This window comes from Macrobrachium nipponense, chromosome 6, assembly GCF_015104395.2.
Source record: "Macrobrachium nipponense isolate FS-2020 chromosome 6, ASM1510439v2, whole genome shotgun sequence".
In the NCBI taxonomy this organism is placed as follows: Eukaryota; Metazoa; Arthropoda; class Malacostraca; order Decapoda; family Palaemonidae; genus Macrobrachium; species Macrobrachium nipponense.
Window position 1 is genome coordinate 118,438,106 of NC_061108.1, and position 12,500 is coordinate 118,450,605.

Sequence of the window (12,500 nt, forward strand, 5' to 3'; positions counted from 1 at the left end):
ATGATGCCCTTGATAAGAGAGAGAGAGAGAGAGAGAGAGAGAGAGAGAGGAGAGAGAGAGAGAGAGATCACGCTTATAAAAAAAGGAAACTATACATTTAGGTAAGAAACGCAATGTCCTTGAATCAGTGTTTAACAGATAGATAGATAGATAGATAGATAGATAGATCATTAGGTCGTCAATAGACGAGAAGGGCCATTTCCAACCCACCATAACAGAGATGATTAATTTTCCGGTGTTGGTATCCTGCCCGTTGGCCACATATTGGATCCCGAAGCTGAGTTGTCCCTGGGCGTCTCCTCCAACGGGACTGCCAACGCCACTGCCAACGCTGTCCCCAACGCTGCTCTGAAAACATAAATGAAAATCTTGTGTTAATTTGAAAGCTATTATGAGATTTCCCTTACGTATAGTCTAGAATGTTTAAGTTGTTAGAGCCATTCTGACTGGTTTGAATGTTTCTAAGAATAATGATTTTTTGTGGAAAATGAGAATCATTACTTCATGAGATTATTTCACCTTCACATTCACCTTAGATTTTTAATTCTTAATTACTGAAAATATTATTATTATCATTATTGTACTTGGGAAGTAGACCCTCTCTCAAGCATACTTTATTAAAAGTAACGGCAACTTCAGCAGCGTTACACTTGTAGAGATCCTTCTCTATTTTCCGAATAGCGACTTTTTTCCGTGCTACCTAAACAGGCTAGTAGAGCGCCTATAGAGGCCATGATCAAATACAGTGTCAAAATCGGTTCATCTCCAAATTCAAATATATAGACCGATTTTGACCTTGTATTTGATCATGACCTCTATCGGCACTCTACGGAAAAAGCCGCTATTCGGAAAATTGAGAAGAATCTCTACAAGTGTAATGCTGCTGAAGTAGCCATTACTTTTGATAAAGAATATTATCATTATTATTATTATTATTATTATTATTATTATTATTATTATTATTATTATCATTACTGCTGATTTAGTTGTAGATTCAGATGTGCATTAGTAGGAGGAAATCTGATGACGCATAGCATTATGATACCTGCATACTTTAAATTTGTAATCCAATTACTTTGATGACTGTATCACGTGACATGACGCGTACATTGCATTTTGTTCACAATCTAACAAGGTCTTCCTTCCCCGCAAGCTTTATTTGCATCATCTACATAATCATGTTGGCAAGTGCAAACTGTTTCTCGTGACTTCAGGCAAAATGTGTTAAAAGTTATTCAAATTTGAGATTTAGTCGATTTCATTTAAATTATACTTATTTACATACATCACGTGACCTTGTCAGGTGAATGTTACACATACATACATACATATGTATATATATATATATATATATATATATATATTATATATATATATATATATACATAACAAAATATATATATATATATATATATATATATATATATATATATATATATATATATATATATATATATATATATATATATGTGTGTGTGTGTGTGTGTGTGTGTGTGTGTATATACATGTATATATATATATACATATACATATAAACATAAACCTATCATGTTTTGAAAGGAAGAGACTGCAGGCAATACCCGATGGGGCAACATTGAAAAATAATGACAGCCTAAAAAATAACTTCTCCAGAACACATAGAAGAACTTCGCACATATTTACACACAGTAATTTACCTCTGAGAGCGAGTGAGAGTTGTAATTTAATACCAAATCGTTTTCAAATTAAGATTTAATAGCCACGGCAAAGAAAATATTTTTCAAGAAGCCGAGCCTCGTTCCTTAACCAAGTTTATTTAACTTTGAAAATTTGTTATGATTTCAATTACAGGAAATTAACGATGAGAATTAGGTAACCTTGTGCATATTTATTCTAATTCAGTTGCATTGCATGTTACATATAATTCAATGGGATAAAAGGTTAGGTTCTGATAACTACGCGTATAAACTTTTAACAATGAGATTAGGTACAGCTCGATCGGTTAGTTAGATGAAATTAGCTCACAGGATTGCGTAGCGTGGACCTGAGCGTTGTACTGAATTATTTGAAATTAGATTAGGTCGTGAGATTAGGTTAGATGCTATAATCCCGTGGTATAATTTTACAAATATTTATTTGCCCTATAGTCAGATGTAGAAAATTCATACTTAAATATATTTTGTATGATTTATAAATGATTGAAAATAGATATACCTTTTACGTAAAATAAACCTCGGCATATAGAATTTCTGCGTGACATAAACTATGGCATATAGATGTAGATTACAAAATATAATAATATAAGTAAAGATCCACACTACGTTCTGATGAGAGCATAACTATACGAACATGATCAGGTGGAATCATACGTCAGCTATGAATAGAGAATATTGAATTTGACGTATCCTCCTACTTATCTGCTTCGTGGTGGTCCATAGAATTAAGAATTATCCATTTTTCTTGTGGTCCACCATTTCCTTTTGTGAGTTCGAATCCTTTTGCTTAACAGAGATGAAGTTAGGTTGATTCTGGTTTAGAGACCAAATATACCTTGCAATTAGATGACATTGTAAAGTAGTATTGTAAGGTAACGGCTCGCTTTTCTTTATGTTCCCTACATGTACTAAATTTTCTTTGCCCCTGAAATGACGTTAGCAGATTCTTCAAGGAAAACGGATGAATGTTTTTGAAAATGTTCGCTTCGTATTGTCTGTCGTTACTTGTTTTGTGTGGTACGACACCGCCGTAAGTTATCGTGATTGGCCCGCGTCAGCCGTAAACTTGAAAGTTTAATTTATTATTATTATTATTATTATTATTATTATTATTATTATTATTATTATTAATTGCTGTTGTTGTTAACACTATTATTATTATGACAGCAAAACTATCATTGACAGACGATGTCCTTTCTTTAAGAAGTTAATCCTCGCTTATCTCCCGTCATCCTTCTTCATTCACTCTTCCCTCGGTGTCTAGGACAATGAGAACTTACCCTACAGGAGTTGGTAGGCGAAGTCCTTCCGCTGTATTCAGACATGGAGGAGTACGTGGAGTCCCTCTTGGAGGAGAGCGCCCCCAGGAGGGCGTTGGTCTCCGCGCTGCCTGTGTGCAAAGGGCTGATATATGTGTACTTGGTGTGCGTCGGTGTTTGGCCCGGTCTGTGTAGGAGGAAAGGAAAGGAAGCAAATTTCAATCATGCTGTGGATAATGGATTGATTTCAGAGAATTCTCATATATATATATATATATATATATATATATATTATATATATATATATATATATAGATATATATAATATATATATTATGAAGATAAAATGCCCATAAAACACACTATTTATAGTGTTTTATGGGCCTTTTATCTTCATATCGAACTGTTGTATTACAGTAAGGAACATTCATATATATATATATATATATATATATATATATATATATATATATATATATATATATATACATATATACATCATATATATCATATATATATATGTATATATATATATATATATATATATATATATATACACATTCTTTTCCAAGAATTTAATAGTCCCTGTATGAATAAATAAATACGAAATAAATAAGTAAATATGTATGTATACATACATACATAAACATACATACATACATATATATATATATATATATATATATATATATATATATATATATATATATGTATATATATACATAATATATATATATATATATATATATATATATTTATATATATTTACGTATGTATATATGTATGTATATGTACATACTTATTTATTTCGTATTTATTTCTTTATACAGGGACTGTATGAAATTCTTGGAAAATAAAGTATATACTTAAACTTTTAAAATTCATTTAATTTTCAAGAAATTTATTGCATTCATAAACAGAATTGCATCATTATAGAAGCAACACAGTTTCAAATATTTCGGTTAGGTATGTGGGCATGTTTTTTCAAGAAACTAATGTATAATAAATCAAATCAAAATAACATGATTACAAAACGGATAAAATTTCGAACCCGTAATATATATGTAAATATGTAATAATTCTTGTATGAGAAGGCCGAGAGCAATCATGTAAGCAGAGGTCTATCTGTACAAGAGTTTAAATATAGTATTTACATATATATTGCTATGGACTTCTGATCAAAACTCCTGAATATTTTATCATGATTATTATATACAAATAAGAATCCCTTCGTCCTTGAAGTCATAATTTATATATGTATATTTTGTATAATCTATGCTTTATCATTAACTATTTTCGGGGAATGCTCATTCCTTGAAAACATAACTATTATGTATATATATTGTCAACAATGTTTGACTTGAAAATATTTGAAAGAAACAGCCCACACCTACATCGTATGACGTCATTCATTAGAATTCAAACGTCATCAGCTTATGCATGACTCAAACTTAACGCCACTAAAACCTTTCATCTGTTTTCCACACAATGACTTTGTTCTGCTTGAAACAATTCAACAGCAAGCACACAAAGCAGAACTTCTGTCGCTCCTTTGTACCTTGGCCGTGAAGTTATGCCTTTGTCAAGCAAACTATAGCATGAAGTTTTGTTATTGTCCTTCATTACAATAAGATTATAAACTTAATGAGAATGGAATACTGCTTCCATACGCCATGCACCAAAGTATTAGGTTTTTTTTTTTTTTAGGACACGTGTTTATTTATTTGTTTGGCTGTCTATCTTTGTTGGTTGTTCATTGACTGTTCTCTTCTCTATATTATTAAAAGCCATGTTGACTTGTATAATAGTTGTAAATGTTTTTTCATTTCAGTCACAAACTAAAACAAGGCATGATGCGACCTCCAGCTTACTCGGGACGCATGAAAGACCTCACGCATAAGTTGTAAACATTATATTCCTAACTTAACGAGAAGTGGTCTTCGTAATTAATACTCATGCTTAGTACTACTTATACTAACAACAAGGATCAAATAAAAATGACACAAATTAAAAACGTTCATATATTCTCTGTTGTAAATGGAAACACAAAATAATCAAGCAGAAACATAGGCTAAATTCAGTACACCAAATGAATTAAAACGTGCTAAAATCTACGGTCAGATCGATCCTTGTTTCACCGACGAAAATGTAAATAAAAATGCTATATTTTTTTGGGAATAGTTTTTTGTACCGCTTAAAATGCACATTATCTATTTTTTACATTTTCCTTCCAATAAATAAGTCATGGATATTCCAACCTAAAATTCTTGCACTAGGAATTTTAACCTCCGGCCTGGATTATCTCTTGATCCTCTTTCCCTGTCCTTTCTGTTTGGAGAACATGCTGCCCGAATCAAGAAACTATAACTCCGCCCACCACTACTTAATTTTGTAGATAAAGCTCTGTAAACTATGTTTTTAATTAGTGTAAACTTGAAAATGTAGAATACACTACGAAAGTATTGGTTCCAAGTCCCGTTTTTCACTCCTCTTCTTACGTGGATTTTATGATATTCTCGAACGCGTGGACTTTCGTACTACATTGAATATATATATATATAATATATATATATATATATATATATATATATATATATATATATATATATATATATATATATATATATATATATATATATATATATATGTATAGATATATACTATATATATATTAAGCGGCAGATATCACTTACTGTCAAATACGCTTTGCCTTAGTTATCATTTACACTAAGGGAACTATAATATCCCCATGGGTGAATAATGGGTGTAAGTTATTTCCGGGCCAATCTGAATTCATATTGAGTGATGCTTGTTTAATTCACCCTTGTATAGATAGCTTAACATTGCAAGATATATATTATATATATTATATATATATTATATAATATAGTTATAACATACAAATAATATATATACTTTAATTATAGATAGTAATTATATATTATATATATATATATAATATTATATAGTGATGTATTGTATGTATGTATGTATGTGCATGTGTGTTGTGTTCTCTGTTCTCTGTTAAGTAAACAAATACACATAAAAAGTGGTTGTCAATATAAAACATTTTTCGGAATTACCAGAAATAAGAAGTCTGCGCTGACTAACTTATCTCTTATCGTGAGAGTCACTTCCCGTAACCTTTCGACTTCCTCTGGGACAAAAAAAGAATAAAAAAAAAACACTTCAATCGACCGTGCTTTTGTTTTACTTATTATTTGCGCTATCATTATTTTTAATAGGCATAAGTTTCTTTATCTAAAAGGCCCGAATCTAATGGCCTTGGATAGCGACGTGCTCGAGAATGTCTACGAAGATGATGTTAAGATATATGTTAAGATATAGCAGAAATATGTGAGTATTTGATTCATTACTGGTAATGTTGAGGAAGATGAGTCAATTATAAAATATTTTGGTTTATAAAGTTTTTATGTATCGTGTTCTGAACTGCTTCCACGTTTTTTTAAACTGTCTTTCGTTAGGTACAGTTGTAAGAAAATCTCTCTCTCTCTCTCTCTCTCTCTCTCTCTCTCTCTCTCTCTCTCGTCTCTCGTCTCTCTCCCTTCTCTTCTCTCTCTCTCTCTCTCTCTCTCTCTCTCTCTCAACAAGATTTAGTCTCGTATGTAAACATAATGTATCAGTATCTCCCCTACAATGTTAATCAGCTAAATAAAAAAAATTCTCTTCTACCTTTCTATGACCATAGGCGTGTGTATGTGTGTGTGTGTGTTTGTCGGTCTGACTGTCTGTCTGTCTTTCATGTACGCTCACTCCTATTCATATAACTTTGTTTTTTGTTATCTTGGGTAGTTATGGTGTATTTTAAATTACAACTTCCCTTTTCCTCTTACCAATAACTGTTCATAATATTAAATCTTTTTCAAATGGTCAAAAATAGAAGAGCTCTCTCTCTCTCTCTCTCTCTCTCTCTCTCTCTCTCTCTCTCTCTCTCTCTCTCACCTGCAGACACATGTATGCATGTATTTATGTAAATCATTAGTAAAGTCATTCACTCTCTTTTATACTGTTACACGCACACACATACACGTCCACACACAAAAACACACACTTACATGTATGTATGGTATGTATGAATGTATGAATGTATGTATAGCTTTGACAAAGTCTGTCTCTCCCACTTCAAAAATCGCGTTTCTGCAATTATCCTTCCAAAAGAATTCTGGAAAATTAATAGCGAAAGAAAAGAGGAAACCGCCTCCGGTTGCCATGACAACGCGTCGGGAGCATCACGACATTGTCAAGAAAATTTCTCTGTATTGTGTATCTGATATCTTGGGCGCGGCGTCACAAGAGGCGTTTTATTTCAGCTTTCAGTATAGTGTTACGTTCTGTCTAGAGTGACCAATATTTTCCGCTCTGAAACGACGTAAAGCTAAAGCAGATAATGGTCGTTTAGTTGATGTGACAGAAACTGAAACGGAGCGATTATAACTGACATCATATTGGTCATTTTGTGTATATTTTAACGGCAAAATAGGAATGGACGCCGTAAAACGCGTTTGTATCTCACTGCCATTAAGTTTTATATGACTAGGGAAATATTTTTTGAAATGTTTATTCATATTGCTTTGGAATTTTATTTCTTCCGTTTTTTTTTCTCTGACTTTCATCAGTTACTCTTCTTCGGCAGTGGGAAGTTAAGGGATTTAGTTGCAGTTCCAGCTTCTAAAACGAGCAAAACATTCCTCCTGAGTTTTTCTTTGAATCAGACAAATAATAACCTTTGGCGTCATTGCAGTTTTTTTTCCTTTAAGAAAATTTATGCTGGAAGTTAGTTAAATTTACTCGACTTTCCTCGACGTCCATTAGACGCTGGGGGTAATAGCGCAGGAGATGAATGTTTATGAGAAAATAAGCAGGCAGCGAACTTCTGTTCTAACTCTATTTTTTCTAGGTTTTGAGTATTGAATAGAATAGAATTTTTTCCTTTCACGAATCTGACAACTAAAATACCAAATAAAATCCCTGAAATAACATTATGCTGTTCACAATCATGAAAAAACTCTCCTTCAAAATTCAGACTATAAATATGAGACATCGAATGCCATCTCGTTGATCTGAAAAGGCGTGACGGTAAATGTTGTTGCATTATAAAAAAAAAAAATCAAATCTCAGGGAATTTAAGGAAAGAAATAGTGAGATTTCATATCAAATTATTCTTTTACGTTTTAATCAAAGGGGTTACTGTGAGGCAACGCAGCAGATTTGTTCAATCAAGAATCTAAATGATACTATAGGTCGAGGAAGTATATTTCCTAGAATATACTTCTCCATCAGAATATGCTAGAAGTTCATTTCAAAATATCAAGGCTAAGGCCGAATATCCTCTGATAAGCAACCGTTCCCTCAAGGTTAACAATTTCATGTCAGAAGCGAAAGCAAAGATAAAAACAAAACAACCTCTCAGCTCGACCGAAAGTTTCGAAATGTTTCATTAACTCGCTGTCAAGGGAAAGCATCGAGCGTCTTCGTTTGTCTTCATGAGAGACAAAAGAAAGACAACTTCTATCCCCGGAAGGCGGACATTCGGGGAAAACCCTTTGATGGAGAAGATTCTCCCTCGAGGATTCTCTCTCGAGGAGTCTCTCTCCGAAGGCTCCATCGAGAACGACTCCGACTTCAGAGTGATGAGAAGGTGATCACTGACTGTTTGTTCCTGGCGCGAATAGATCGGTTTATGCAAAGTTAATGCGTACTCCGTCTCTTCTAGTTTATATTATCTCGGCTGAGGTCGTTCGTAGATCTTCTGTCATTTATTTCAAGAGAGAAAATACTTTTCAGTATAAACTATCCTGGCTTTTGATAATTCCATGTTCTTTCGTGTAGTTCAGGAACCAGAAGAAAATGTACTGAATTTGACTTTTTTCAGTTTTTCTTTTAGGCAAAAAAATAAATAAAAAATAAAGATAAATAAAAAAAATGTCTTTTCTTTTATAAAGGGGATAACAAACAGTGGCCTTTTTCCATGCTATTTCCAATAGCGCCGTCTTGGAACAGTTTGTTCTCATGAGAAAATATGCCCTAATTGTTGTTCATTGTTGACAAGTTGAATGCGTTCCAGATCGCCGTTGTTTCTGAATGATTCAATGGCTTTTAGTTTGATGAACTCTGGAAAAGGCACATTGAATGGTTGGAATGCAAAATCATTCTATTTGACTCATTTGGGAGAGAGAGAGAGAGAGAGAGAGAGAGAGAGAGAGAGAGAGAGAGAGATTCACCGCTCTTAATAGTTCAAAGGTTGCTCATGATTGACAGACGCAAGGGACACGACTTTGTGCTGGTGTACAACATCCAAAAGAGCGAACATATACACATATGATCTATGCCTCGGGCCTCTCTATACACCCAAGATAAGACCAGGGGGAACCAGGCAATGGTTGCTGATGACTCAGCAGGTAGACCCGAAGGCTTCCAATCTTCCTATCCCTAGCTCACAGAAATTGTAAGGTACTGTGAAATTCTAAAAGGCCATGAGCAGGTCAATGCATTAAATCCATGAGAAACCCCATGAACTGCCCTGACCCTACAGTATAAGAGCTATTACGTTCAATTTTATAACTAATATGGTTCATAATGAGCGAACATTCGAATGGTACAAATTCCTATGCAAGACTTCATTGAATGGACCGCCCATGGATAACAAAAGCAGGGGCTAGAGTTTAGAGAATAAGATTAACATGGAATATATATACAGATAGAAACAGATGTTAAAAGTTCATTAGAAGTAAAGACCACAACTAGGGATTAAGCTAAGAAGAAAAGAAAAAAACATAGACATATATTCAAGCATAAATAATGATCAATATACAAGCGACTGCTAAAGTTAATCCATAAAATGTTAGCAGTGGATAAGGAAAAGAATGAAACTCTGCTTCATTACACATCAATGAAAAAAGAGAAGGCTAAAATAGACAGGCAATGGCTGAGAACAATGGTTATGTGGTCCCCGTCAGGTGTAAGAGAAGCTGTTTTTAATAACTGGTGGTATATACACACAACGAATAGAGGCATGAAAAAAGAGAGAGAGAGAAAAAAAGGGGAAAAAAGTCTTAGGAAACTTACGTGTGTGTGAGGGGCAGATCCGGATACGTCGGGGGGCCCTCCGGGGTCTTGCCCGAGTAAGTCGTCAGCTTGAGGGTCGGGGCCTCCGTGGCGTAGATGCTCTGCCGCTCCTTCTCCCTTCGGCGTCGTTCCTCCTCTGGGAAAGGAAAAGGAACAGATTCAATACTTCTGTTGGCGGCTTCAGCCAGCGTTGAGTTGGATAATTCACTACTGATGAATCCGTGAAGTCGCTGAGATATTTGGGCTTTGCAGGTTGTAATGAAAAAGGCTGCAGTAACAACAACAACAGTAATAATAATGATAATAATGTTCACAGGTCCACAATAATATAGCATGTGAGAGTTGATGGTCTTTAATAGATATTAAAAGCTTTTGATATTTATCAAAGACCATCAACTCTCGCATGCTATAATATTGTGGATCTTCAACCATTATCATCATTTTCGAAACGGAAAACTGTGCCCACAATATAATAATAATAATAATAATAATAATAATAATAATAATAATAATAATAATAATAATAATAATAATAATAATAATAATAATAATAATAATAATAATAATTGTTTTGTTTTTATTTACTTATTCATTATTATCTGTTTATTTAATTTTTTTTTTATCACAGTCATCCTATTCAACTAGGTTGTTTTTGTAGTGTGGGATTCCGGGTTGCAACATGCCTCCTTCGGAGTCCATCACTTTTCTTACTATGTGCGCTGTTTCTAGTAGCACACTCTTCTGCTTGAGTCTTTGAGCTACTTCAGCATTTAATTTTTTCAGGGATCTTGGGATCGTCCCTAGTGTCCCTATGATTATGGGTACAATTTCCATTGGCATTGTACCTATATCCTTCTTATTTTTATTTTCAGGTCTCGATACCTATCAATTTTTTTCTCTTTCTTTCTTTCTTCTCTACTACGGTGTCCCATGGTATTGCGACATCAATGAGTGATACTTTCTTCTTGACTTTGTTGATCAACGTCACGTCTGGTCTACTGGCATGTATCACCCCCATCTGTTCTGATATCATAGTCCCAGAGGATCTATGCCTGACCGTCTTATATCCCTCAGGTTGGTGTCCGTACCACATATTACTGCAAGGGAGCTGGTGTTTCTTGCACAGGCTCCAGTGGAGGGCTGTTGCTACTGAATCGTGCCTCTTTTAGTACTGGTTCTGTGCAAGTGCCGGACATTCGCTTGCTATTTGGTTTATGGTCTCTTTTTTTTCATATTGCAATTCCTGCATATGTGTGAGACGTTGTTGTTGTTGTTATTATTATTTTATTATTATTATTATTATTATTATTATTATTATTATTACTTACAGAAATAACATTCTCACTGAACGACACATTAACACCATTACCTTATCAGATACTGTAGTTACAATGTAAAAGTAAATGACAATTATTTCGACGACAAATGTAAATGAAAAAGAAAGCTAGATTGCTCCCCAATTTGAAACTGAAGCGTAATAACTTGCAAGTGGAAAGCTTTTGCAACATGTTGCATGCAACCGTATCTGAAAAAGAAAAACACCCGCGTTCTGGTAATCAATAAGTATTTTGAAAACCGGCTCACAGGCAACTAATTGAAGCATCAGTTTTAATCCTTGATTTCTAAAGCCCCTTTCAATGTAACATATTGAATAGTTTAATGCTTCGCAGATTGCTCCGGTAATTGAAAAGCCTCTGGAATATACACGCGGATACTTTTGAATAATTTCTCTTTTATATCGGGAATTATGAATGGGCCAGACTATGGAATTGTTCTTGGACTGCTGAAGAACTGGAGAGCAACGCAATGGTTTCTTTCCACGAGAGAGAGAGAGAGAGAAACCTCGACGGAATCTCATTTATTCTCAGTCTTTGGCTAATCTCATTCGCAAATCATTAATGGAATAAGAAAAGGAACTACGGCGACATCGTATTCTCTGAATTCACTGACATACGAGACTAATGAAACAGAAAAAAAGCAAAGAATAATGATTACGAATATCAGAAGAAAATATAGGAAGGGGGTATAATGACAATCTCGCTGCGCTGAGATGGTTCTTTGTCAAGAAACCTTACTGATTGCCTCGTAAGATAATGATCAAAGGGCTGTCTGATATATTAATGTTTAAAGATTTGTTGCGTATCACCTCTGAGTTGCATTCCTTTTCACATTGTTTATACCGTTGGTTGGCATCATTTTGAAAAATTATGCTAGTTAATTGCGAGAGGGTATTTCTTTAATTTTTCGTTTGTAAGACCCTTACAAGATTAAGGAATATAATATTCCCTAGTTTTAAGACTTCCAACAAATGATATCTGTTAATGATAACGAATGCAAAAAGACTACTTAATACAGAACTGTGCTTTGCTTAATTGTATTCAATGAGTCCAAGAATATGTACGAAGAATATGTGCAATATAATTTATTGTTATGTTCCTGAAATGTGAGCATACATGACTAT

The 12,500-nt window shown here is 33.8% G+C and overlaps 1 protein-coding gene across 4 annotated transcripts in view; it reads right to left on the reverse strand.

Moving 5' to 3' along the window:
- Positions 1-12,500, reverse strand: part of LOC135216049 (synaptotagmin-1-like) — an 89,583-nt gene that overhangs the window by 13,940 nt on the left and 63,143 nt on the right. For all 4 annotated transcript variants that reach the window (XM_064251023.1, XM_064251020.1, XM_064251021.1 and 1 more), the window contains 3 exons: positions 10,040-10,175; positions 2,975-3,140; positions 211-348 (listed from right to left, as the gene is read on the reverse strand). In XM_064251023.1, the coding sequence (XP_064107093.1) occupies positions 211-348; positions 2,975-3,140; positions 10,040-10,175 (440 nt within the window). The remainder of the gene's footprint in view (positions 1-210; positions 349-2,974; positions 3,141-10,039; positions 10,176-12,500) is intronic.